The sequence below is a fragment of the Haliaeetus albicilla genome, chromosome 1 (genome assembly GCF_947461875.1).
Source record: "Haliaeetus albicilla chromosome 1, bHalAlb1.1, whole genome shotgun sequence".
Lineage (NCBI taxonomy): Eukaryota > Metazoa > Chordata > Aves > Accipitriformes > Accipitridae > Haliaeetus > Haliaeetus albicilla.
The window spans coordinates 26017139-26039061 of NC_091483.1; the positions used below are offsets into that span (position 1 = coordinate 26017139).

At 44.4% G+C, this 21923-nt stretch overlaps 1 protein-coding gene across 2 annotated transcripts in view; it reads left to right on the forward strand.

The window, feature by feature from the left end:
• The window catches only part of ELOVL6 (ELOVL fatty acid elongase 6), a 77625-nt gene that overhangs the window by 34214 nt on the left and 21488 nt on the right, over positions 1 to 21923 (forward strand). Inside the window, exon 2 of one of the 2 annotated variants that reach the window (XM_069782795.1) lies at positions 17630 to 17761. The exons of the other annotated variant lie outside the window; for it this stretch is intronic. Within the exon in view, the coding sequence (XP_069638896.1) occupies positions 17630 to 17761 (132 nt within the window). The remainder of the gene's footprint in view (positions 1 to 17629; positions 17762 to 21923) is intronic. 2 annotated transcript variants of the gene reach the window in all.

Sequence of the window (21923 nt, forward strand, 5' to 3'; positions counted from 1 at the left end):
CAATGAATATGCAACTTTTCCAAAGTGCTCTGAAATAGTAGGGAATTTTCCATTAATGCGCCTGAGCTCTGGACCACACCTATGCACTTCTCTGGCAGTAAGAGAAAGGTGCAATCTCTCCCAGCTTCTGTGCAGTTTCACCACGTATTTTGGCAGTGTTTGGCCTCCTCACTCTGTTATTTCCCACTGGGCCTGTGCAGATAACGAGGACAGGATACAAATATGTTTGTTATTTGACAGGCAGTAGAGCAGCTTTGCCTGCAGCATTTATGTTTGGCTTGGAGTTGCTGAGTTGTATTTCCCGGCTGTAGAAATGGATGCTTTCTGCCCTGCTTATGCCCTAAGCAAGGGTTGTTCCCTCCCCTCCCTGCCCAGTAAGTTGCAGTAACCTATGCTACTGCTATTTGTTCTTGATACATGTACGGTCACAGCTAGAGAATTATGTGGAAAAGCACAGAGTGTGCTGCTTCTATGTGTGAATTTACAACTGGGAGCAAACACCAGCTTGGCAGCCCTGTTGGCTTCCCTTACGGGTTGATCAGCGCAGGTCTCTCCATACCACCTCAGTCGTGACCTGGGCTGACCTGACCTGGAGTGACTCAGTTAATTCCCCTTCAGCCCTTTTGGTGGCCGCTGCAGCGATGGCTGAGGCTGCCAAGTGCCATCAGTGCAGTGTTGTTCTTTAGGAGGTCTCTTGGGAAGGGGGTTGAGACTACCAAAGACTTATCAGCATCAGCTGGTAAAAACTTTTAGTTACCAAAACTTCCAGCTCAGATAAAGACTTCTGTCTCTAAGAACCAGGCTCCCTTTCTCTCTCCTTTCTGCACACAAAGCGTAGGACCAACCCCTGCAGTCTTTACCCTCTTCTCACTCTGTGGCAATGCATAATGCATGCCACTGATCCAAACCAAGCCAAACAAAACCATGTTCTTATGACAAGTGACATATTTACTAGAAACGGGCTAGCAAATAGTTTACTGCTTAGTTCCCAGAAATACACTGATGTCAGCCAAATCAATGCACTGATGCAGCAAAGCATTTCAGCAAAATAAATGAAAACAAAAAAGGAATCCATGCATGGGCACAGCTCAGTAAGGTTTTCCAAGTGAGGTGTTTAAGCATTTTGCTCTGAGTTGCCTTCCGAACCGGAGCCCTTTAAACCATTTGTGTAGCTACAGGGATGTGGAGTGCTAGGCAAAGCCAGGCTTGACTTGGGGTGATGGGGAGCCTGGTCTCAGGTAAACTGCAGTGCTTCGTCGTTCTGCAGGTGAGGGAGATGAGCACATGGGGGAAGGGAAGTGCAGGCTAGTAAAAAGACTACACTTCTGCTATGAGTCAGCCCCAAAGGAATGTTCATTTTAATTTATTTGGTTTGGGTTGAGCCACCAGCATTTATCAGTGCAGCCAAAACCCCTGGGTCTAGAGTGCTGTGCCAGAGGCAGGCTCGGTACCTTGCCAAGGGACTGCTTTGGGATCCCCGCTGCCCCTGCTGCCAGAGCAGCTGCAGCCGCTCCAGCCCATCTCAGGGGCCAGAGTAATGATGGATGTCCCAGGCCTGCCCAGCTCCTGGGCACTGTGTCAAAGTGGTTTAGACAGCCCTGGTCTTCTGGGGCCCTGGGGACAGAGACCAGCCTTTGCCGCCGGGGCTACAGGGATGCAGAAGGGATGCAGAAGAGGATATAGCGACTGGGCTGGGTTGACAGTCATTATATGGCTGTGCGAGGGCAGACATAATCTCTCTGTCCCTTAATGCTCGCAAACTTTCCTTTCCTTTCCTTTCCTTCTTTCCTTCTCTGAATTTCTTTTCCTTGCTGATAACTCCGCAGCTCTCCTCAGGGTGCGGTTTGTAGGAAGGTGCTGTGCAGAGAAGGGCTTTATATTGTTGTATCCATGCCGTCATGCTGCGCAGGAGTCTCAGTCAGGGTTTCACTGTGTACATCTTGCTCAACAAGTCCCAGCCTTGCAGCCTGGGGGGTGTTGCGTTGGCACCGCAAGTGCCAGAAAGCAAGGGAGAAGCTTTTCAAATTGGAAGGTGCCAGGTTTGCATGGTTCTCAACTCTGCGGTGGGGTAGAGGTGAGACTTCTCTGCCACCTCCATGCATTGCACCCAGCCGTACCCAGCACCATTGAGCTTTTCCTCTCCTGGGTCTGTGTTCCCAGTGACCACTTTCAGTACAGTCATCCTGAAAGTGTTGGGGTGTAGGCAGGAGTGCCCAAGTCCAGGCCCAGTTTTATTCTGTAAGGGACCTGCAGGGTCATGCAGCCCCTCACCTGGTCTTTATTTTTTTTCCCAAAACTTGCCAAGCCCCATCTTTGAAGCAGGCAAATCTTTTTGCACTTGGAAAACAGAGTCTTCCAGAGTTGGGATGTCCTAATGGTTGGGAGTAATTTTCCTGCCTATGAGTAGTGGTGGCTGGAGTCGGCAGGTTTGTTCTGGTTCTAAGAAAACTGGAGAGATTATATACCTTCCTCACCTTCCCCCTTGCATGACAGCAAACTCAACCTGCTAGGTTTTTTTAATAGACATGTAGCAGGGAAGAGTCGAGAGATATTTTTTTTTTTTTTTTTTAATTTAAAGCATGTGTGGTTAGCACACGCTGAGGATCAAGACAGTCTTTCTAGTCCTTGTGAGATCAGCCACCCGCTGTGTTTGTTGTGATAGATTTGCCCCAGCCTGTGTGCTGGAGACTGTTTCTCACTGTTATTTTGTTAGTGTTTATCATTTAATATGGATGCAGAAATCCTCAATCTTTAAAGACACTTGCTCGTTCCCCCTCTCCCTCCCAAATTAAACAAGGCTGAAAAGTAAGACTGTATTTAAGCAGAGGCAGCAAAGCCTTTCCCCAGTCTTAAAAATGGAAATGGCTTGCGTAAGGCAGCTGCGGTTTTTTTTTTTTTAAATGCAGAGAAGCATGTTTCCTTTTCATTGTTAATTATAAAAGAAAATTCACCAAGGAGAGTCTCGTTAAACAAGTCTGGCATTGAAGGAGAGAAAGAAAGAAAAGAAAAGGACCTGTCTTCACTGTAGCTGGTTGACCCGACTCACAGCCATGGCCTGAATTTAGTTTCCTTCATATTTTTGTTTCCATATTTTTCCTATATTTTTTTTAGTCCAGTCCTGACAGCTGCAGGAAGGATGGCAGAGGCCTGCATTTTGCCCCCAGGCACACCATGAAAACGACAATTTAGAAACTTAAGCGTCAGGTATGGACTTATTTCACGCGACACACACTTGCAGCCCAGGGCGCCCCGGGAGCAGTGGTGGGTGCCCATTGCTGGCAGGTGCCTGCAGGGACTTTCATTTCCCAGCCTTCTCACTGCCTGTCTGCCAGGACCTTCCTCAGACTCGTCAGAGCTAAATATTTCCCCAGCCCAGTTTACCTCTTTGTAAAATGTTTAATTTGGGGGAAGCAGGGATTTTTTTTCCAGACACACTAAGAGGCAATGGAGGTTGGAGCATTCGAGCAGTGCTGGGTGAGCTGCCATTGCAGAAGGCTGACCTGAAGTCGCTGAAATGTCTCATGCAGAGCTTTGACTTGTGTGAGGAAAGAACTACAGCTCTTGGTCTAAAATTGTGCCCCCAGAGAGGCTGTTCGGAGAGCTCATGAGTTTTGCTGGGGAACCAACTAAACAGTGAAGGAGCCCTGGTCCTGTTGGGTTCAGGGAGCCCTGGATGTGGGGAGTTTTCCAGGACTGTTCATGCTGTCCAAAATGGACTAACATAAAAGAATAAGCCATGCCAGCATCTCTCAGGACATCAAGCCTGTATTCTGTCACTTTTCAGTTACATTAGCTGCAGGACGATTGAGTTTCATACCAGGACTTTCACATTTTCATTTTGGCTGCAGGACGATTGAGTTTCATACCAGGACTTTCTCATTTTCATTTTGGCTGCAGGACGTACACCAGAAGGCTGCTTAATATGCCACCCCTATGATTTAAAATGCTTCAGTATACCGCGGTGAGAAAGAGAAGCAGCTGCTTGAGAACATTTCTCCATTACTCTGTTGGATAACTGCAGCCACTAAATTCGGATAGGCCCATCATTAGCAGCTTTTTCTTGGTCCCAAGAAGCTCCCAAACTCTTGCTTATTAACACCTCCTGTCATCTGTAGGTTTTAGGAGGTCTGATAGAACCAATTCATTTTCTTGAGCCTTCTCAGAAAGGTGTCAGCTTAGCACAGGCTGTGAGCACCAAATTTAGCTGAATCATTTGAATGAATATAGTTTTACTTGAAGTTTATGGTCTTTCTGTAAATGCAAATGCAGCAGTGCTGTTAAGTTTCAGTTACATGGGGCCACATTCTCATGTACTTACCTGTTTTGCAAGTGAACCCATTTTCTTTAATTATTATTTAACAGGATCATTTAGCGTGTTACTGGTAGTAGTATTATCAGTACAATTTGTTTTTTATCAGTAGTATTGCTATTATTTAACAGGAGTGAGTGGGAAGTAGAAGTGGGATTTATTCTTTCCATCATCCAAGGAAACAAGAGCACATCGGAGACATGAATAAAATCTGTCACAGTGCTATAGAGAGGTTTTTGGTGTATATCAGCACAATATTTAAATACACAGACAGAAGAAGAAAGAAGCACAAGCTAATTTGAGTGATAAGGACTGGTACTGTTGTGACTGAAGTCTACTTAGGTCCATCATCTGATTTGTAGCCACGTAACACCCTTGTTTTATTTAGGGCAAAAGCTGCCAGGGTGGGGCAGGATGGGTGGAGTGGTGGCTATAGCACGGATCCAGCATTTTTCAGAAATGTGTATGAGAAGCTCAAATCTGTATTTATAAGAATTCAACCCCCAAAAGAACAAACTTTTGCAACTGCAGGTTTGATACGTCTTTAAACAGGTCACCAGTGTCTTGTGAGACTGTTAAACATCTAAGGTTGAGAGATGCTTATTCTTTTTGCTGATACACTAGGTAGCCGGAGGGACTAAGACATAAACTGTAGGCTGAAAACAAATTATTTACAATGAATCACAAAACTGAATGTGTTTTTGCTTGGCCCAACCTGTCATGCTTGCTAGCCTCCATTCGGGTGAGGGACGCAGGAGCTCTGCTGCGATTGCTGGTCCGGGTACTGGAGCGGCACGCTGGGCTCTGCCCACTCAAGAGGGGCTCTGCACTGGCCGGATGCTGTGCTGCCAACGGGGCTGAAACTGCTGAACCGAAAGGCACTTTGAACATGGACTTTGTGCCTTCTTGGTAAAAGACAGAAGACACGAGTTATTTTTCATCAGAGACCCTTCTCTGCCACTCATCCCTCTGCACATGCAGCCACGTCAGTGATTCAGGCTAGCGAGAAGGAGCAAAATGAAGGGCTGCATTGGGTATTTCCACATGAGCCAGTGCACCTGTGCACTGTGCTGACCACGTGGAGATAGCAGCTGAGAGCCCCAAAGCAGCAAAGCAGAGGCTGTGCCCGAGACCATTTCTGCTGGCTCTCAGCACAGGTACGGGCTGGCCCCAACACGGCAGTACCGCAGCCAGGACGCAGGCAAACACGGGCACGTGTCTGTGTTTTTCAGTCATTGTTGGTGCAGGTCATGGTCTCTAAAATATTTTTGTTTTCAGTGGGCCAGAGTCCCAGTGAGCCAGAGAAATTAAAGTAGAAAAAACCTTGCAATGGGGCAGGAGGTGAATCACTGGCGTAGGTCCCTAAAACATGAGTAAACTCTTTCCCCTTGGCATTTTGAATTCCAAGATGGGCTGCCTTTTGGAAAACATGCTGCAGCAAAATCTTGGTCCAGACGCAGAGTAATTGTGAAACTCTCTGATACACATTTATAGTGTGCTTATACTCATGAATCTCAAAGCAGGCTACAGCTAAAGGCAAAAAAAAAAATAATCCAAAACCAAAAGCAGTAAACATTTGCTCCAGGGTATCATGAAAGTGGAAAAACTTGTTGAATACACAGTGTTACAACAGTTACAACGTTTTCTTTGGGCACTTAGGTTAGCTGGGTGGCAAATATGCAGTGGTGTTGATCATTACCAACCTCAAAGAGATAGCATTTACCTTTCCCAAGCAGAGAGGCTTGTAAAAGCAAGCTGTTGTTAATGTGTACTTAATGCACAGAAACTGGAGTGCCCAGCCCATGGAGACTGTGGTAGGTGCTTGGATCATGCTGGTTTAGCAAGAAGGCGTCAAGATACCCAGTCTCAGCATGTGAGTTGTGTGACAGGGCTGCCGGGTGCAGGGTCAGCAAGGGTGACCAGTGCCTGGGCGGTTTTGTGGTTCAGCTGCTGGCATGGGCTGTGGTGGGAGTGATGCAAAGCGCTGGAGCATCTCAGGGAAAATAGTATCTTTGGGAAGATCACTTTCTTCCCCCTCTCTGTTGCCCACGAGATCCTGCACATGGGTGCCAAGGGACTCTTGTATTCCCTTTACAAATGAAAGAAGAAACAGCAACAGAGCATCCTTGAACGAGATACTGATGTAAACAGGTTCATGTGTAGTTACGACATCTGATCATAACATGACAGAGACAGTGAGCAGATGCAAGAGGCAGATTTATTGGTGCTCTTACAACAGCCACATGAAACAAAAGTGGTAAGAATAGGTGATGAGAATACAGGGTATTCTACTGTACTAGCTGTGTGATACAGAAATTAATTTAGGAGTAGTCTGGCTTTTTACTAGAACAATTTTTTTTTTTACCTCTTTATAGGCCAGCCATAAGTTAGCAAACCTGCCATGGAGAGAAGTTGGAGCAAAATCCACAAGTTACAGAGGTAATAAGTGGTGGACAATCCAATTAAGAAAAAGAATAGGAAAAGGAGTATGTTTGGAGATGTAAACCAAATTTTGATTCTGTGACCTTTGAGAAAAAACAACGGTCAGATCATTTATTTAATTGCTCTACCTTCATGGGAGGCTACATTCTGTTTAAAAAAAATCTGAAATGGTATCGCTGACATGCTGACAGGCTTTCCTATTCATTTGCAGTAACCTGGTTCTCCCTTTTGCCCCTTAATGACCATGGCCATTAACTTCTGACTGTTGTTGTATTTGAATCGTTTAAAAGTGTATTCATATTTATGCCCTTGCTTTGCTCCATTTGTCTGCCTGTCCAGAAGAGCTGAATGTCAATTACTGCTCGCTCCTTGTAATGCTCCTTTTCCTTCTTGTGGTGTGTATGCAGCCACTTCCACTGTAGTCCAGATTCATCCCCTTGTTTGTCCATGGTTTCTTTCCTTTTGGCATCTCTTTTTAACAAGTCCCCTGTGACCAAGATTTAGCAGAGTCTAGGACAGGCAACTCTCTGTGTATATATAACACTTTAATGTTATACTTGGTAATCCTTTAGTAACCTGGGCTCTTTATACCATGGTGGAAAGTGAAATACTGCTAAGCAGTTTAGTATCCCATCTAATTAGGTGAGGGGGTGGCTAAGGGCAGGATGCAGTCAGCCGAGCCCTCGCAACTGGAAGCAAGAAGAAAGATGCAGACTCTTTAGTTCGGGATTGTTGGCGGGTCCTGCCGCCTCGAGAGAGACATGAGGGTGCCCATGCCAAGGGTGAAGCTGTAGGCAGAGGTGGAAAACCAGAACAAGCTATCATAAACATATTGCTGACAGGATAGAGATAAGCTACGTTAATGCCGCGTACTTTGTACTTCCTTGTGCCGCTCCTGCTGGTCTATTCTGTTTCGGGCTGGTTCAGGACTGCAAGTGGGATATCTGCAGGAAATGCCCGAAAAACAGCTGGGCTGCGATATTTAGTTGAGGAACAGGTGCTGGTGATTGTACAGTGTTTGGTACGTTCCTCTGTCCCATCTTCATTTCTACTACAGGTTTAGGAATGTCATCCTGCCTCCTAAATTTTGTCTGCATCAGATCCTGAAAACTCTGACAGTAATTAGAAAGTTACTTCTGATGGTTTGTCACTCGCAGTATTTCTCATGGTGGTTTACATTCTCTCCTCAAATAGTTTTAGTTGGATTTAGGGCAGTTTGCCTTTATCTTTGAAAGGGTCTACTTTAAAGGTACTGCCTTGGCTGATTTCAAGTAGAGCGATTCTGGATTTAACGAAGAAGCTATAGGTCATGGTCAATGACATGGGAATCATGACAGATTGAAAGTACTGGGAAATTTAGTAGCAGATTAGTCTGGGGACTGAAGCCTCCACTGGGAATGAAAAGCATAAAATTCTTATGTAAGTAGTGGCGAGGTTTAGTTCATGAAAATGCCATTTGATAATGATAATGTAGCCAGCCAAGGCACAGGGCTACCTTCTCTGCTGGTGGACGCGTTGGGCAAGCTGCAAAGCATCGTGTTGTAAGGCGGTAGCAGCATGTCAACCTGCCTCCTAGCTACTCCGAACTGTTCCCTGTTGCAAGTTTTGAGCACTGCTGAAACACCTTTGTATTTGTCCTGACCTGCTTCCCAGTTGATTAAGAAGGAAAATGGCTGTTTGGCAGGGCTCTGTTTTAGAGAGATGGTTGAAAAGATTATGGCAAGATTGCCCCATTTTTTTTCTGGATTTACTAGTTTCCTATCAGTCAAGAGTTAGGTCCAGGTTTGCTGCAGTGTTTCCATTAGCATCCTTTGTCACTTGATCGCTCAGCACTAGACAAAGATCAGATGTCCTTGAAGATTTTATTAGATACATCAAGCAGTCCTTGACATCATGTATCAAAAAGTACCACGGGACCAGTCAGTGCAGGCAGTTGTTCTCCACATGACCTGATTTTTCTTCACTAAGGGATGCTGGAAAATATTCTTTCATTTGCTTCTCTACCAAAATGTCCTTTTTTGTGAGCTCCATTCAGTCCCTTCTCTTCCACAGGACATGTGAGCATTTACAGGGTTTGAAAGCAAGACATTTTATTCTGCAGTTCCATTACTGCAATGTCACTGGTACCAGTATCCCCTTTTAATCAGACCTAGGCCACAGAATGGCATTGCTGGCTTGCTCCAATCTGTCTATATGATTTTGGGTCTTTAGATGGGGAGGAGAATGGTGGTAAGTGTGTATTCTAATTCATTATGCTTTTCAGGCATCCCCTCAGTTTGGTTTGTTCCAGGATAATTTAAGGTTTTCCAGCATTGAAAGAGTTATGAAGTGATCCTTTCCCTAAGGTGGTCGCCAAGTCCTAGCAGTAAGGGCTTATTTGTACGTGACTTTTGGCTGCCCTGTTTCTAAGGTTGTGCTCTGCTCCACAGGAGAGTCTTGCATGTCTTTTTTGGCTGGGAATGCTCTCAGAAAAATAAGAATGGTTTTTGTTTGTTTGTGTTTTGCAATCCAGTGGCAGTTGTAGCAACATCATTTTCTGAGGTGGTATTGCAGAAGGCTGGAAGGGAGCAACGTCTGCTGGAATGTCTTTTAGGGTGGATAGATAGAAAAACAACACACTGCTTGCTTGCAGACCCTGCATTTTCCATGTTTCATTTTGAATGACTGCTTTTTTTCCACTTAAATATTTTTTGAGATCCAACAGACATTATTTCCAAGACTGTTCACAAGTTGCGTTTGCAATGGTAGAGAAACCTGACCATGCCACTGTGGTGCATAGGCTTTCCTGCGGATGCAGGGGCAAAGGTGGCTTTAGTAAAGTATTCTTATTGATGTGTAACTTGTAGTGTTGTGTTGTGTCCTGTAAAGGAAATAAATATCTATCCCCAAAGCAGTGAAAAAAGCAGCACTTCTCTATATGTCTATAAATAACATTTGTGAGTTGCTTCAGGGATCTTTCTGGTTCTGAAGGCCTTAAGCTGATGTACTCCTTTAAGTGTAAACTTATTGAATGTCATAACCATTGATTGATTTGATCAGATAAAGCAGATCAAATGAGTGAGGCGGTGTGGAGATCTAGTTATTTTCATGCTAAGCCTGTATGACATACCTCCACTAGCATCTCATTAACTGCTTTCAGGTGAGACGTGGGTACAAACAGAATGACTTCAACTGGGAGAGATGTAGGTTAGTAGTCCCCAAGTTCAGTTGCAGTTGTGTTTATTAGCTCCAGGTCTTTACTGTGGAGGGCAGACGTTTAAATTTACATTGATGAAATTAGAAGTGAAAGTACTGTAGCTTTTCTTCAGAACTGCAGTGCCTGTGACCTACATTAGGTTCCACCGCTCTCTGCCGTCTCTCCACCAACTGCCTGAAAGCCCCAGCAAAGCCTGGAGAAACCCACGGTGGGTCCAGGGGGGCAGTGGGACACCCTACTGTGTCAGCTCTTATAACCCCAAGTCTTTATATTAAGAACTAGGTACGTTGTCAGAGTGATACAGATGGGTGTAGCAGAGGCTCCTGGTAGAAGAGGAGTTTCTCTGACTACACTAACCTGCTGTGAAAATTATTAACAGGGATGGGGATGGTCATCATTTTGCTGGTAGGCTCCTATGATTCTTCTGGGGCTAGATTCAATTCTTAGCTCTGGTGACATAAATCTTGGGGGATTTGTGCAAAAATGTTACTTATCATCAGTGTCAGTAACAGTGAGGTCAGATGCTGGCCCATCCCTGGGGAGGAATGGAGACATTGTGACGTTGCTTATATTTGGGATTGTAGCTTATGGGTTTTTAAGGGTTTATGATTTGTTCGATTGAGCCTATATGAGGCTTATAAAGAACAAGGGACTTCATGTACTTTAGAGCTGAGTTTGCCTCTTCTACCTGAAAAAAAAAAAATTGTCCCTGTATTTTAACTTCATTTTCTCACCCTAACGCTTTTCTTACATTTGGTACTACAAAGGGAAAGCAAGAAAAATTTACTGCTGCTGTTTTTGTCCCTAGCTGCACACTTTTTACTTTATGGCTAATACTGTGTAACACTTATATTCTACAAGCATGAGTGTGACAAACTACTGGCCAATACATTTCAACAAAACAAATACAACCATCAGGGAGGTGCGGGACATGAGCCATATTCCCCCGTGCCTCCACACTGCTGTGCCCTTGTTTCTCCTCTCTGTAGCTTTAGGGCTGTCGCCTGCCCTGCCAACAGCATGAGGTGGGAGTGCTCTCCTGCCCCTGGGTCTGACTGAATGCCATGTGGGGGGAGGCTCGGGTGGTCACAGCCTCTTGCTCCCCAAGGAGGATGCCCGTGTAGGCTGGCTGGTGGGGAACTGAGGCTGTCTCCAGCCAGGCCTATGGATACACCACAGCAGGCTGTGACCTGGTGGTACACCACAAAAAACAGTTGGTCTGCCCTTCAGAGATAGCTGGCCCTGCAGCTCTCCGGGGAGCGGTTCCCGCTCCGACTTGAGCAATGGGGGACCTGGGCTTCAGGCTACGCCTCAGCTCAGCTGTTAGCACTCGTGGAGCAAGGGGTCCACACACAAGTCCTTCTCCTCCTCCATCCTTTCCAGCCAAGTTGAGCTTCGGACAGTTCCTGCAGCAGTCCCTCTGGCAGCCTCCCCGCGCCGTGTTTCCTTCCTTTCCGTGGGTTAAGGAGTTGGGCTGATGATACAGGTACTGTCTGTCAGTAATGACATGGACTGGGTGACGGGAACAGGACCCCAGAGAAAAGGCAGAAGTGGGGGAATAGCACTCCCTGGCCAGGATGTGTTCCTGGGGCCATGACTCCTCTTCCCTTGCTCCCAGCAGGGAGAGGGGTGCCTGGGGAGCTGCCCTGGCCTCGGGGGGAGCGCAGAGCTGCGTACCCGACAGTACCTGTCATGAGGAGGCTGAAACGGTCTTTTGAGAGACAGGCTTTAGAAATCGAGGGATCAGATGATTGGTATGAGATACATCCCTGTTTACTCTCTGATAGCTTGTTACGTCAAAGACCATCATCAGTGAGTCACCTACTCGTGTGTGTGACTGTCGTCATTGCTGTTCTAAATATAAATGTCAAAGGATATTGAGCTGTAGAAATAAATCAGAGTGTGCTGGCATGTGTGTATCAGACAGGTCTTCTGCATGTCCTTTTCTCTCCATTATTAAGGCTGGTACGGTCAATGGGAAACAGCTGCAGAAACTTAAAGCCAAGAGTACAGGTTATATTTTCATATGCAGGTCTGGCATATCCACACATTGGATCTCTTCTTGCTGATTCTGTCAAAATTATATCTGGGAAGACAGAAAGGTTTGCTTTGACAGTATTTCTGAGGTAGAAACACTGAGAGACTGAGAAGCGTTTTCACACCCTTTTTTATACATACAGAATGTGTGATTTTTAAATAAGCACCAGAGAGAAAGTAACTTTGCCAAGGCTACCAGCCACTGCTTGTGAGCTGCGGACACGGGTATGCTGTGTGATTTACACTGGTTCAGGTTAAAGCACTTTAATCAGACTCTCAAGTTAGGAGTTTCAACTCTAAACACAAGTGGTGTTTGTTTTCTGTTGAAAGCTGGGAAAAATGGGTAAGAAAAGTCCCTTTGCTTTCACCTTACCAAGCATCCTTTTTTTTTCTTTTTTTTTTTTCCCCCCAGTAAAATCTGTTTTTTTAAGTCACTAAAATGGTGACGAAGAAGGCCAAAAGAAAAACATTGGGAGCCTGAAATTGCCTGTTTACTTGCCAGAAGCACTCTGCTCTGGCAACTGCAGTGTTTTGGTTTTTTACCTGTTATGCTCTCTTTACAGCATATGAAGACATGGTAATGAATTTAAGAATGAGCTCTGCCTGTGCAAAGGAAATACATCTTGATAAAGTTTTTAAAGCCCTATAGAATGTAAATAGAGGGGACTAGCACTGCTTCACTTTACTACTCCCCTACTGAATGCTGTTATGAGGATAATCCTGTATTACATGATAGAGGGTAGTTAAAAGATCTATGATAAGGTTGTCCTTTCTGCATTTCTATAAGGATTTTCCTTAATGATTAAAGAAAATGCTATGGAAATATTAAATTTTATAGCACATACCTATATCTGTTTCATTTTACTCATTAACATCAGAGAACTCTACAATAATGACTCAGGCTGCTATTTTCAGGGGAAAATGATAGCAGTGCATCTGGGCTGAAACCACCTCCTTCAGCAGCACTGCAATATTCAGGGCTATTTCGCTTTGAATCAGAGAGACCGGGATGTCTTGCGCTGCTGCGCGTGAGGCCCACCCTCAGGCTTTGGCCCCTTATTTTAGAATGCTGTGGTAATTCTTATACTTTTGGTATTTTATAAATAACATATTTCTGGGGGAGTCAGGATTTCTTACTCCTTAGCCATCTGTTTACTGTTGCTTTCTACTTTGGATTATTTGCTGCCCCTTTCCATGTTGTGTTTTCCTGCCTGAGACTGGATGGCAGATCTCTCCCTGTCACTCCTTGGTGCCTGAGTGGGCTTTCCTGGGTGGGACTCCCCAGCTGCGAACGAGGAGAAGCTTTGTTCCTAGTGGGGTGGATTTCCTCTGTCTTCCTTTATCAGCCCCAGTTTCTGCCTCCCTCTTCTCAATTATACTTCTTTTCATTTTCTTCTTTCTTCTCTCCATTCCTCTGCCATAGGGCAGACGTAATAAAGGATTTCAGCTTCTAAAAAGCACGAGTGCCCAAACCTTCATCCATCCTCGATAAAACACATCACCTGCCTATAGTTTACATAGTGTAGAGGGACAAGCAGAACCTGTGGGCTGTGGTCCAGGGGATGATAATACCACCCGTCCCTGTTGTAGGATTTTTGCAGGAGAGTGACCAAAGCTCTGTGTTCAGCGTGGGTAGCCTGAGCCCATTGGTGTGCCTATGGGTGCAAGAAGCATCCTTGTAGGGGCTTCAGCAGAGAAAGGACTTCAAGCCTCCTTCTCTTCCATGCTGTTCCAGCTTCACGTCCATCTCTTGGCCACCAGCTCCCCTCATTTGCTGCCCTGCTTACCATTCATCCTTCCTCTTCTGTTTCTCCCATCGTGTCAGCTGCTTCTGCCTGTCCCCTTGCCTCGTGATATGGCCACCTCTGTGCTAGCGTCCTGGAAGATCTGCCTCACATCTTCAGCCTGTTGCCCCAAATTCTTGCCTCCCTTTCTTGTAGTAACCCCCAGCCCAAGCAGAGCGTTTTATAGGTTCTCCAGAAAATTCCCCTGCCTCCCTTTTGGGGGAAAGAGCTGGCAACTTTTGACGGGGAAACATGGAGTTGTATTCAGTAGAGATAGTACTTAGTCCCTGAAGTCTGAAAATGTAGGAAGGTGGGAGACAACTGTGAGAAACAGAAATGCCAGAAAAATATGGAGGATTTGGCAGCCCTGTCTTTATGTCTACTGTGTTACCCTGCAGAACAGAATTGAAGACAAACACATGAATGTGCTAACGTTAAAGTTATTGGATGTGAGTCTGCTACTGAATTACTTTGGGGGATTTTTTTATTTTTTTAGTTTCAAGGTTAATTTTTTTTGTCGTCGTTCTGCTCTATTTAGTTTCTCTTCAGATAACAGTAATGAGAAGTTACAGTGCTCCAGAACAACTCCAAAACTCTGTCTTTAAAAATGCTCATTTGATATTAACCTCCTTTGGCTAAAACCATATCAGATATAATTGAATGCTGTCAGATTGCCATTGCTTTGTGTCACCAGCCCAGGAACCAGACTGTAGTCATGAACCTTTCAGGAAAATCCATCATAAAAACACTGGCAGGAAGCTGGTTAATACCAGTCTAATGCAGTTAAACAGATTATCTTAAGAGTACATACCTCTGCAACCCCTTTATAACTATATCATCTGGACTACCCAGTCCTTTTAACCATTATTATGCTCCAAAGAGGGGAAAATTCCAAGTCCTTTGGATGCAAAAAGTTATCAAAAGTTGTCAGCAGGTGTCAAAACAGAGAGGTGATTTCAAAATCAGCCTAATCATTATTCAGTATTGTGCTTACCTCTGATAGGAGATAATACAACTGCATCTCTCCTTGTCTGCTTACAGCTGCTCTCTGCAGTTCACATCATGCCTGCAGTCAAATCTTCTCGTGTCTGCCACTGCCAATACAGAGCTGTATACTGTGGGAATACCATTTACCATCATTGCAAATAATGCTAAACTCATTACAAAGCTGTTAAAAGTGACCTAAAATTTATCTTTTGTTCTAATTAGTATAATGGAACTATTGACCTCCATAGACTTGACTGAACTCACAAAAAATAGTTTCAGTAGTAAGGAACAAAACGAAATGTTACTTGGTGTAAATATGGAGTATCTTGCCCAGGAAGAAGGGAGTCAAACAGAGCACAGAGCTGAGCTGCTAACTCATTCAGACTGGTCTTTTCTTCTTGAATTGGAACTGAAGTCGAACCATTACTTTGAAGTTTTGGCTGTATTTGATCCAGAACTGAACTGCTTCCTGCCCACCTGCCTTCCTGCAAAGTATCTCTAGCTACTGCTCTTAAATCCTAACCTCCTCCCGGGCCAGCCCGTGGAGCCCGTGTCCTCTTGGCAGCCGCGTGGCGGTACTGTCGCAGTTTTTTTCCCCTGGACAGAGATGCCATCCTGCCCTGCTCGAGATGTCATCCTGCACTGCTCTCGGTTGCTGTGGAGCTCCTTGCATGGACCAGTGCAAGACAGACCTTTCCTGCCTCTGGTGTGAGGGACTCCCAGTGCAGTGCCGTACGGCGGGGGGTTTGCACCTCCCTCGTGGCGTGGGGCTGCAGGCTCCCTCCTGTGGGGCCCCTGCGCAGGACCTGGCTTGAGAGGCCCTACATGCGTATGCGTATCTCCATACCTCGTTGTGTGCATTGCTGTGTGTCTGCGCTGGGCGCTGTGAGCCCAGACTTTTGTGGGATCGAAAGGGCAGAAGCATGCAGAGCGGATGTCTCTCCCGATGCCCTGGGGCAGCCAGGACAGCACTGCGGGCTGTGGTACAGCCCATCACACTCCCTCTGCCTTCCCTCGCCCACGCACAGGTTGGAGGTGGGCTGCTCTGCACACCGCTGCTGAAGAGGCTGCAGAGGGAAGGAGATGGGAACACGGTCCGACCTCTCACACTGAGAGTCTGCTCCTGTCTCGTAACCTATAAATCTTATCTTAACAGTTAGGTGGTTCAGTATGAGCAAGTTTGAGGTGGTTCATCACTATCCAAACTGGTTAACAAATATTTACTGACCTCCAGCCAAGCTAAACAGCAATCATGCTATTCAAATGTGGTAATTCTGCCCCTTCCCTGACTGTGAAATTCAAGACCATAGAAGTGAAAATGAATGCTTTTTTCTTTATTATGCGATGAATAAGAGTTGAGGCTTTGTGGTTTTCAAAACCCGGTTGTGATAAACATTGCCATGGCAATTAGACCATCTCAGTGCGCAAGGTGAGAGGGTGCTGGCTCTGTGGTCACCCTGGGGCTTGTTGCCAGTGCGGATGCTAAAGCTCACCCAGGGGACCACAGGCACTGGCTCCACCCTTCTCAGTGCAGAGCACCAGTTGGATTTTCATGCAATTACCCATGTTTTGCAACACAGAGCTATAAACACGTCAATAGAAACAGAGGAGTTTCTAGTGGGCAGAAAATGGTGTGCTGCTGCAGGCATACTGATATGCCTTTGTCTCTTTGGACTTCGTTTTTACTTGGCTTTCAAGCTCATGTAAAACTCATTTATCTCCAGTGAAGGCTGCATGTGCTTTCTTCGTACTTCCAATCAGATGTGCTACTACAGCTTTTCTTAGTTTTCATGGACCTCATGGGAAGACCCTTGTCTATCAAGAAGCTTGCGATCCATGTAGCAGTTGCCTTGAGCATGCGCAGACACGCGCTGTGCTGTGCTGTACTGTTCTGCACGTATTGCTTGGCCTTCAGGACTGTGCTGTGCTGTACATATCCCTTGCCAAAAGGGAGAAGATTTTAGAGAAAAATCTGTTCCTAAATATATGCCCATCCAGTTAGGCCACCATTAATGCTGTCCATCATTAAGTCTTAGTCAGTGTAATATTGTGCTGTGTGGGAAGGAATCCAGGCTGAATCTATTTTTGACCTCTAATGGTTGATGTACAATGAGTTATAGTAGCAGAGTTCAAATGTTTGCTGATTATTGCTGGCTGGACTACTATCAGGCAGTTTTAAAAATAAAAATTGTGGTTCTAAAAGTATCACTGAAGTTCCTGAACAGAGCTCTGCTTGACCTTTCAGCAAATTCACTGGATTTCCTGAACTGGCATTCACAGGCAGGCCTTGTGCAGCAGGACGATGCCACGCTGCTTAATGGGGTCACTGCTTAATGGGGCTACTGACCTCTCCTCGCTGGTTCTCCACTTTTCATGAGGCTCTTCATGTTGTGTTGCAGTGCTCAAGTTTAAGTGTCATCTTGGAGGAAACAATGGGAAACTAAACTGCCAGGTAGCAAGGAGCCTGCGGGAAACAAAAATTGATATGAAAAAGATAAATGAGCTACAAAACGTGATCAGCTGGTTCAAGTGTCAACCGTGTTGTGCTTGCAGAAAAGTGTCTGGGCTCTGCAATATCTATTCTGTTTCTCACAGAAGTTCAGTCTTCAGAAACTGGGGAAGAATGGGAGCCAAATTTGGCTGTCCTTTTTCAGAACTTCCCCAGCGCCAGCTTTGCCTGCACCTGGCCCTGGCCCTATGTGCAGGCATGTAGGTTCATACACTAAAGATAATCTCAACCGGGCTGCAGGAGTGTCTTCAAAAGAGTTTCCTTTCAAGGAAACAAGCCCTTGGCAGTTATGTCCAGATGCGACTCTGCTGTGTATCTAATAGTAATTAAATACTTGACAGGTGTTTTTTGGTTTTGTTTTGCAGGAAGAAATCCTTCCTATTTTCAGCTCTGTATGCTGCCTTTATATTTGGTGGTCGGCACCTAATGAACAAACGAGCAAAATTTGAACTGAGGAAACCACTAGTGCTCTGGTCCCTGAGCCTTGCCGTCTTCAGGTAGGCATTTCTTCACACCAACTGCCTTTGACAGTAGTACGTGAAGAGGGTTTGGGGTTCTTCACATACAACAGCACTGCTAACGTGACAACAGGCTCACCCAGAAATGGCATTTCTTTAGTTCTGCTATTCAGAGTTATGTCCTGATCCACTCCTCACCATTGAAATGGTCCCCTTTGACTTGCCAGATCATTTGGCGTTTGAAGAGGAGAGAAATCAATAACCTTCTTGAAGAACAAAGGTGAAAATAAAGTGAAGACATGAGAAAAAGCACTTATCATTGCAATAAATTTATCATGGAATAGACAAATGGAAATAAACACATTAAGATGTTAGTCTGGTTCTCACTTACTAGTTAGTATAAACATTTATATGGCTGCATATATGGAATATTTAGTAAAGACTCTCATCTCCATTACAGTGAGGTAAACCTAAAGTCACTGCTTAGATGACAGGTAAATCAGGTCACTGTAATTGAAACTAGTATCTGGCTTCTGGTTATTCCATTGCAAAGAGCTTGCGAATATAGCGAAAGGGTGGCTCCACAGGGAAAGGCTATTTTTTAGTGATGCACATCTCTCTAGCTGTGTGTTGATTCTGTATCATCGAGTATGGGGAAAGTCAGGTTCAGATTCTGGATAGTTGCTGAAGCCAGGAGTAAAACTGACCAACCTGAAATCCACTTTATCTGCTTAATATGCTAATTTTTAATGAGGCTGAAGATAAACAAACAAATGAACAAATGCTTATAAAAATAACCCTAACAAACACACAAACTTTTGGTACAATTTACTAATAACAGTACACAGAAGACCTGAAGATTATCCTTTATTTCAGTCCCTATTGGGAGTGTAAGTTATAGTTCACTCAACAGCATAGAAACCGTTTGCAAACCATAAACAAGCATTGATACCTGTATCTTTTTCTAATATCAATATAATAATTACCGATTTTTTAGTTCACAAGTACATAAAACATGTTTGCTTACTGAGCAGCTGTGAATGGTGCATGATTTTTCACAGGATGGGAATAGTTTGAGCAGAGAGTTTCTACAGAGTAAAATAAAGCAGGAATGGAGAAGTTTGCTTTCTTTTGTGGTTTTTGCTTTTTTTGCCCAAAATTGTTCTACCACATTGACACTTTCTAAAACTCTGGCAGGTAAAAATAAATTATATTTCTAAGTTGTCTCATCCAGCTAGGACATGCTAACAGAAGAACTTTATGTTGGCTTGGTTTTCATAATTCATCGATAACTTTAAAAAAAAAAGCCTAGTGCAGACAAAACTTTGAGCAATCTGGATAACTCTGAGAGCAAGTTCTAACAGTGTGAAAATTTATAATTTTCATCTGCTTGCATTTGGCGCTGTACTGGTGGCTGCATGTCTAACATAGTTCTGCTGTTAGGGTCCTGTAAGCAATTGTCATCGTTTGTTCCAGAAACAGCTGAATTTCAGCAGCTGTTGAAGTGGTTCCTAGATGGCATGTCATTTGTGGATCAGTTGGTAAAGTGATTTGTAGCAAGCAGGTTCCCAAAATGCATATTCCAATGACACTTTCTTATTGAATGTAGACACTAGAAACTAGCTGACTTACGCAAAGCATTTGTAGTTTAATTCCCAGTCAGAGGGGGGGAAGCATGATTTCAGAACTGTCCTTTGCAGAAGGTGTCTAGGATGAATTTTAAAATCACATTATTTTGAGATGGGTCTGTGGCTGACATTCACAGTGTGGGGCTTTTAAGCAATTTCACTACTTCATTTCCTCCCCAAATCATAAGCAATGCACTGATCAACGAATAGCAAGAATATACACTACACTGAAAGTGCTGTCTAGGTGGACTTTAAAATCAACACATTCGTTACTTGCTAATTGGAGTTTCCCATCATAATCATATGAAATAGCTAACGCATGGCCAGCGTGAGCTCCAGAGTGATGATGCCAGGTGAAATCTAAAATGTGGACTTCATGTTTTTGAAGCTACAAGTTGCCAGGATGAATCTGCCACAGAGACCACCTCTTGCTGTGCCCCACGGTGCAGGCACTTGAGGTGAGCTCTACTTGTGCAGATAAGAAGCAGTGGCCAGAAGGGCGCAGTTTGAGAGGGATTCACCACTACAGGGTTTGCTTTCTCCATCAGTTCAAATAGCACTGTTCAGGGACAAGTGTTCCCCAAGCACTGCAGAACTCACCCTTTCCTCTGCACGTTGGGAAATGAGACAGCAGGATTGAGAAGGGAGGGATGAACAGGAGTGTGAGGTGTTCGGACTACACAGAAGCACTGAGCATTTAAGCTGCTGGATTTACTAGTGGGGACCAGTTGGTTATGAAAATGGTGTGTCTGTGCTTAGAAAGCTTTGCTCTTGTGAGGCACTGAGTAGTATGCAGAAGAGTGAAGTAGGGAAGGGGAAAAATGACCCAAAATGTTTGCAGTAAGACAGAGCATGAAACCTCTGTAGCTTCCATAGTAACATGCAATCCCATACAAAACCAACCCAAACACAAAACCCCTTGACTTCTTGCCTGGAAAACAGAGGAAATGCAGAATATTCATTAAAACTTGAGATGAAGACTTCTTATAAAAAGTGTTAATTGGAACATGCATTTCCTGGTGTTCACCACCACTGTCCTTTCTAGGGCCATCGGTCATTCCCAGCCTTATTGACTCTCTTAGCAAGCTGCATTAGACTTTGAATGCTGTAAACTTTCCAAGTAACTTGGATTTTTTTTTTCTGGCTCCTCACATAACTAGGTGGTTCATTTTCATAAGCTTGGCCTGAAAGACATTTCTGCTTCCTCTGAAGGTCAATTCAGATAGATTTAGATGCCAATGTTCTGCCTGTAGACTTACTATGGATCCTTAACTTTAAAAAGACTTCCTCTTTGGCTTTCTGGGATGCTAAAATGCTATGACTTTTACAATAGCTTGCAGAAATTCTAAGTAATGTGTTTGTCTGCCGTGAGTGGTTGTACTGAGGAAGAAAAGCCTGTCTGGAGAGCCCTCAGTATTCTGCCTCAAGGTCAGTGTGAGGCTTTTTTCCAGACTCCTTGTTTATCTCCCTTCTAGCTCTCCTACCATTTTACCTGCTTCAAATATCCGCAGAAATAATAACACTTAGCAGAGGCTGGAAGGATGTGTTTGGGGCTTAAAAAAAAAGGAAATTGTCTGCCAGGCAATGACATGGTCCTTCTTCAGAATGTATCCCGTACGCCTTGCTCTTGCCAAGATCATTTAAATGTGGTAGCAGCTACAGTAGGAAACTGGCCATGCTTATAAATAAACAAAACAACTACACCACCCTACTGAGCTTGCTGAGCATTCAGGAGCTCGGTCAAGAGTGAGTTTTGTGTCAACACTGGCAGCCAGCAGGATTTCTGAGGCAGAAAAGCAGCTTTATTTCCCTTTGGAAGCATCAACTAGTTTTGAACATTTTGTCTCTGGAATAAGGTTACCACTTCTCAGTGAAAGCTTCTGTAGGAGCAATGACAGTACATCTTGCTTTTCACTTGGAAACCACTGTGAAAACATGGTCTTCTGAAATCTTTTGCTGAGAAATTAGTTCAGGATATTTTTCTTGGGTTATTGGGTTGGGGTTTTTTTTCTTCCTAGCAGGTTTGTTGACTTATTTCAAGCATTGAAGATTTATTGGTGTCTGAAATGTTTTCGGTCTTTTGTTTTGTTTTGTTTTCCACACTTCAGTTAAGTGTTTTTGCCCAGCCTGGTTATGTACTGACGTCCTGGAGGAGCAGCTCTGTGCTGCTCCATGTCAGCAGGAACCCACTGTTAGGAAGCTGACAGAAAAGTTCGTTTTTCAGTCTCGTAAGACCCCAAGGAAACTGTTGCTGATTCACCTACACATCAAAGTGACAGTCAGCCCTGTATTTCTGAATATTTCCTGGGGTTAAAAATCTGCAAAAACACATTGAATCTGAGTTGCCAGTTTTATACTGATGCCACTTTGAACATAAAGTTAGGTCATTCATTGAATTTTTTACTTGGAGTATATTAAAAGAAGTGTCATGCTGGCATCTCTAGGAACCAGCAAAGCTGAGACCAGGACTCTCACAGAAGGATATGAAATCATTAATTCATGTTTTCATTACATCTCAGCTGGATTTTTGTAGGCTGTAGAGTCTGTGTAAGGGTAGCATCGCTATCAAGGAG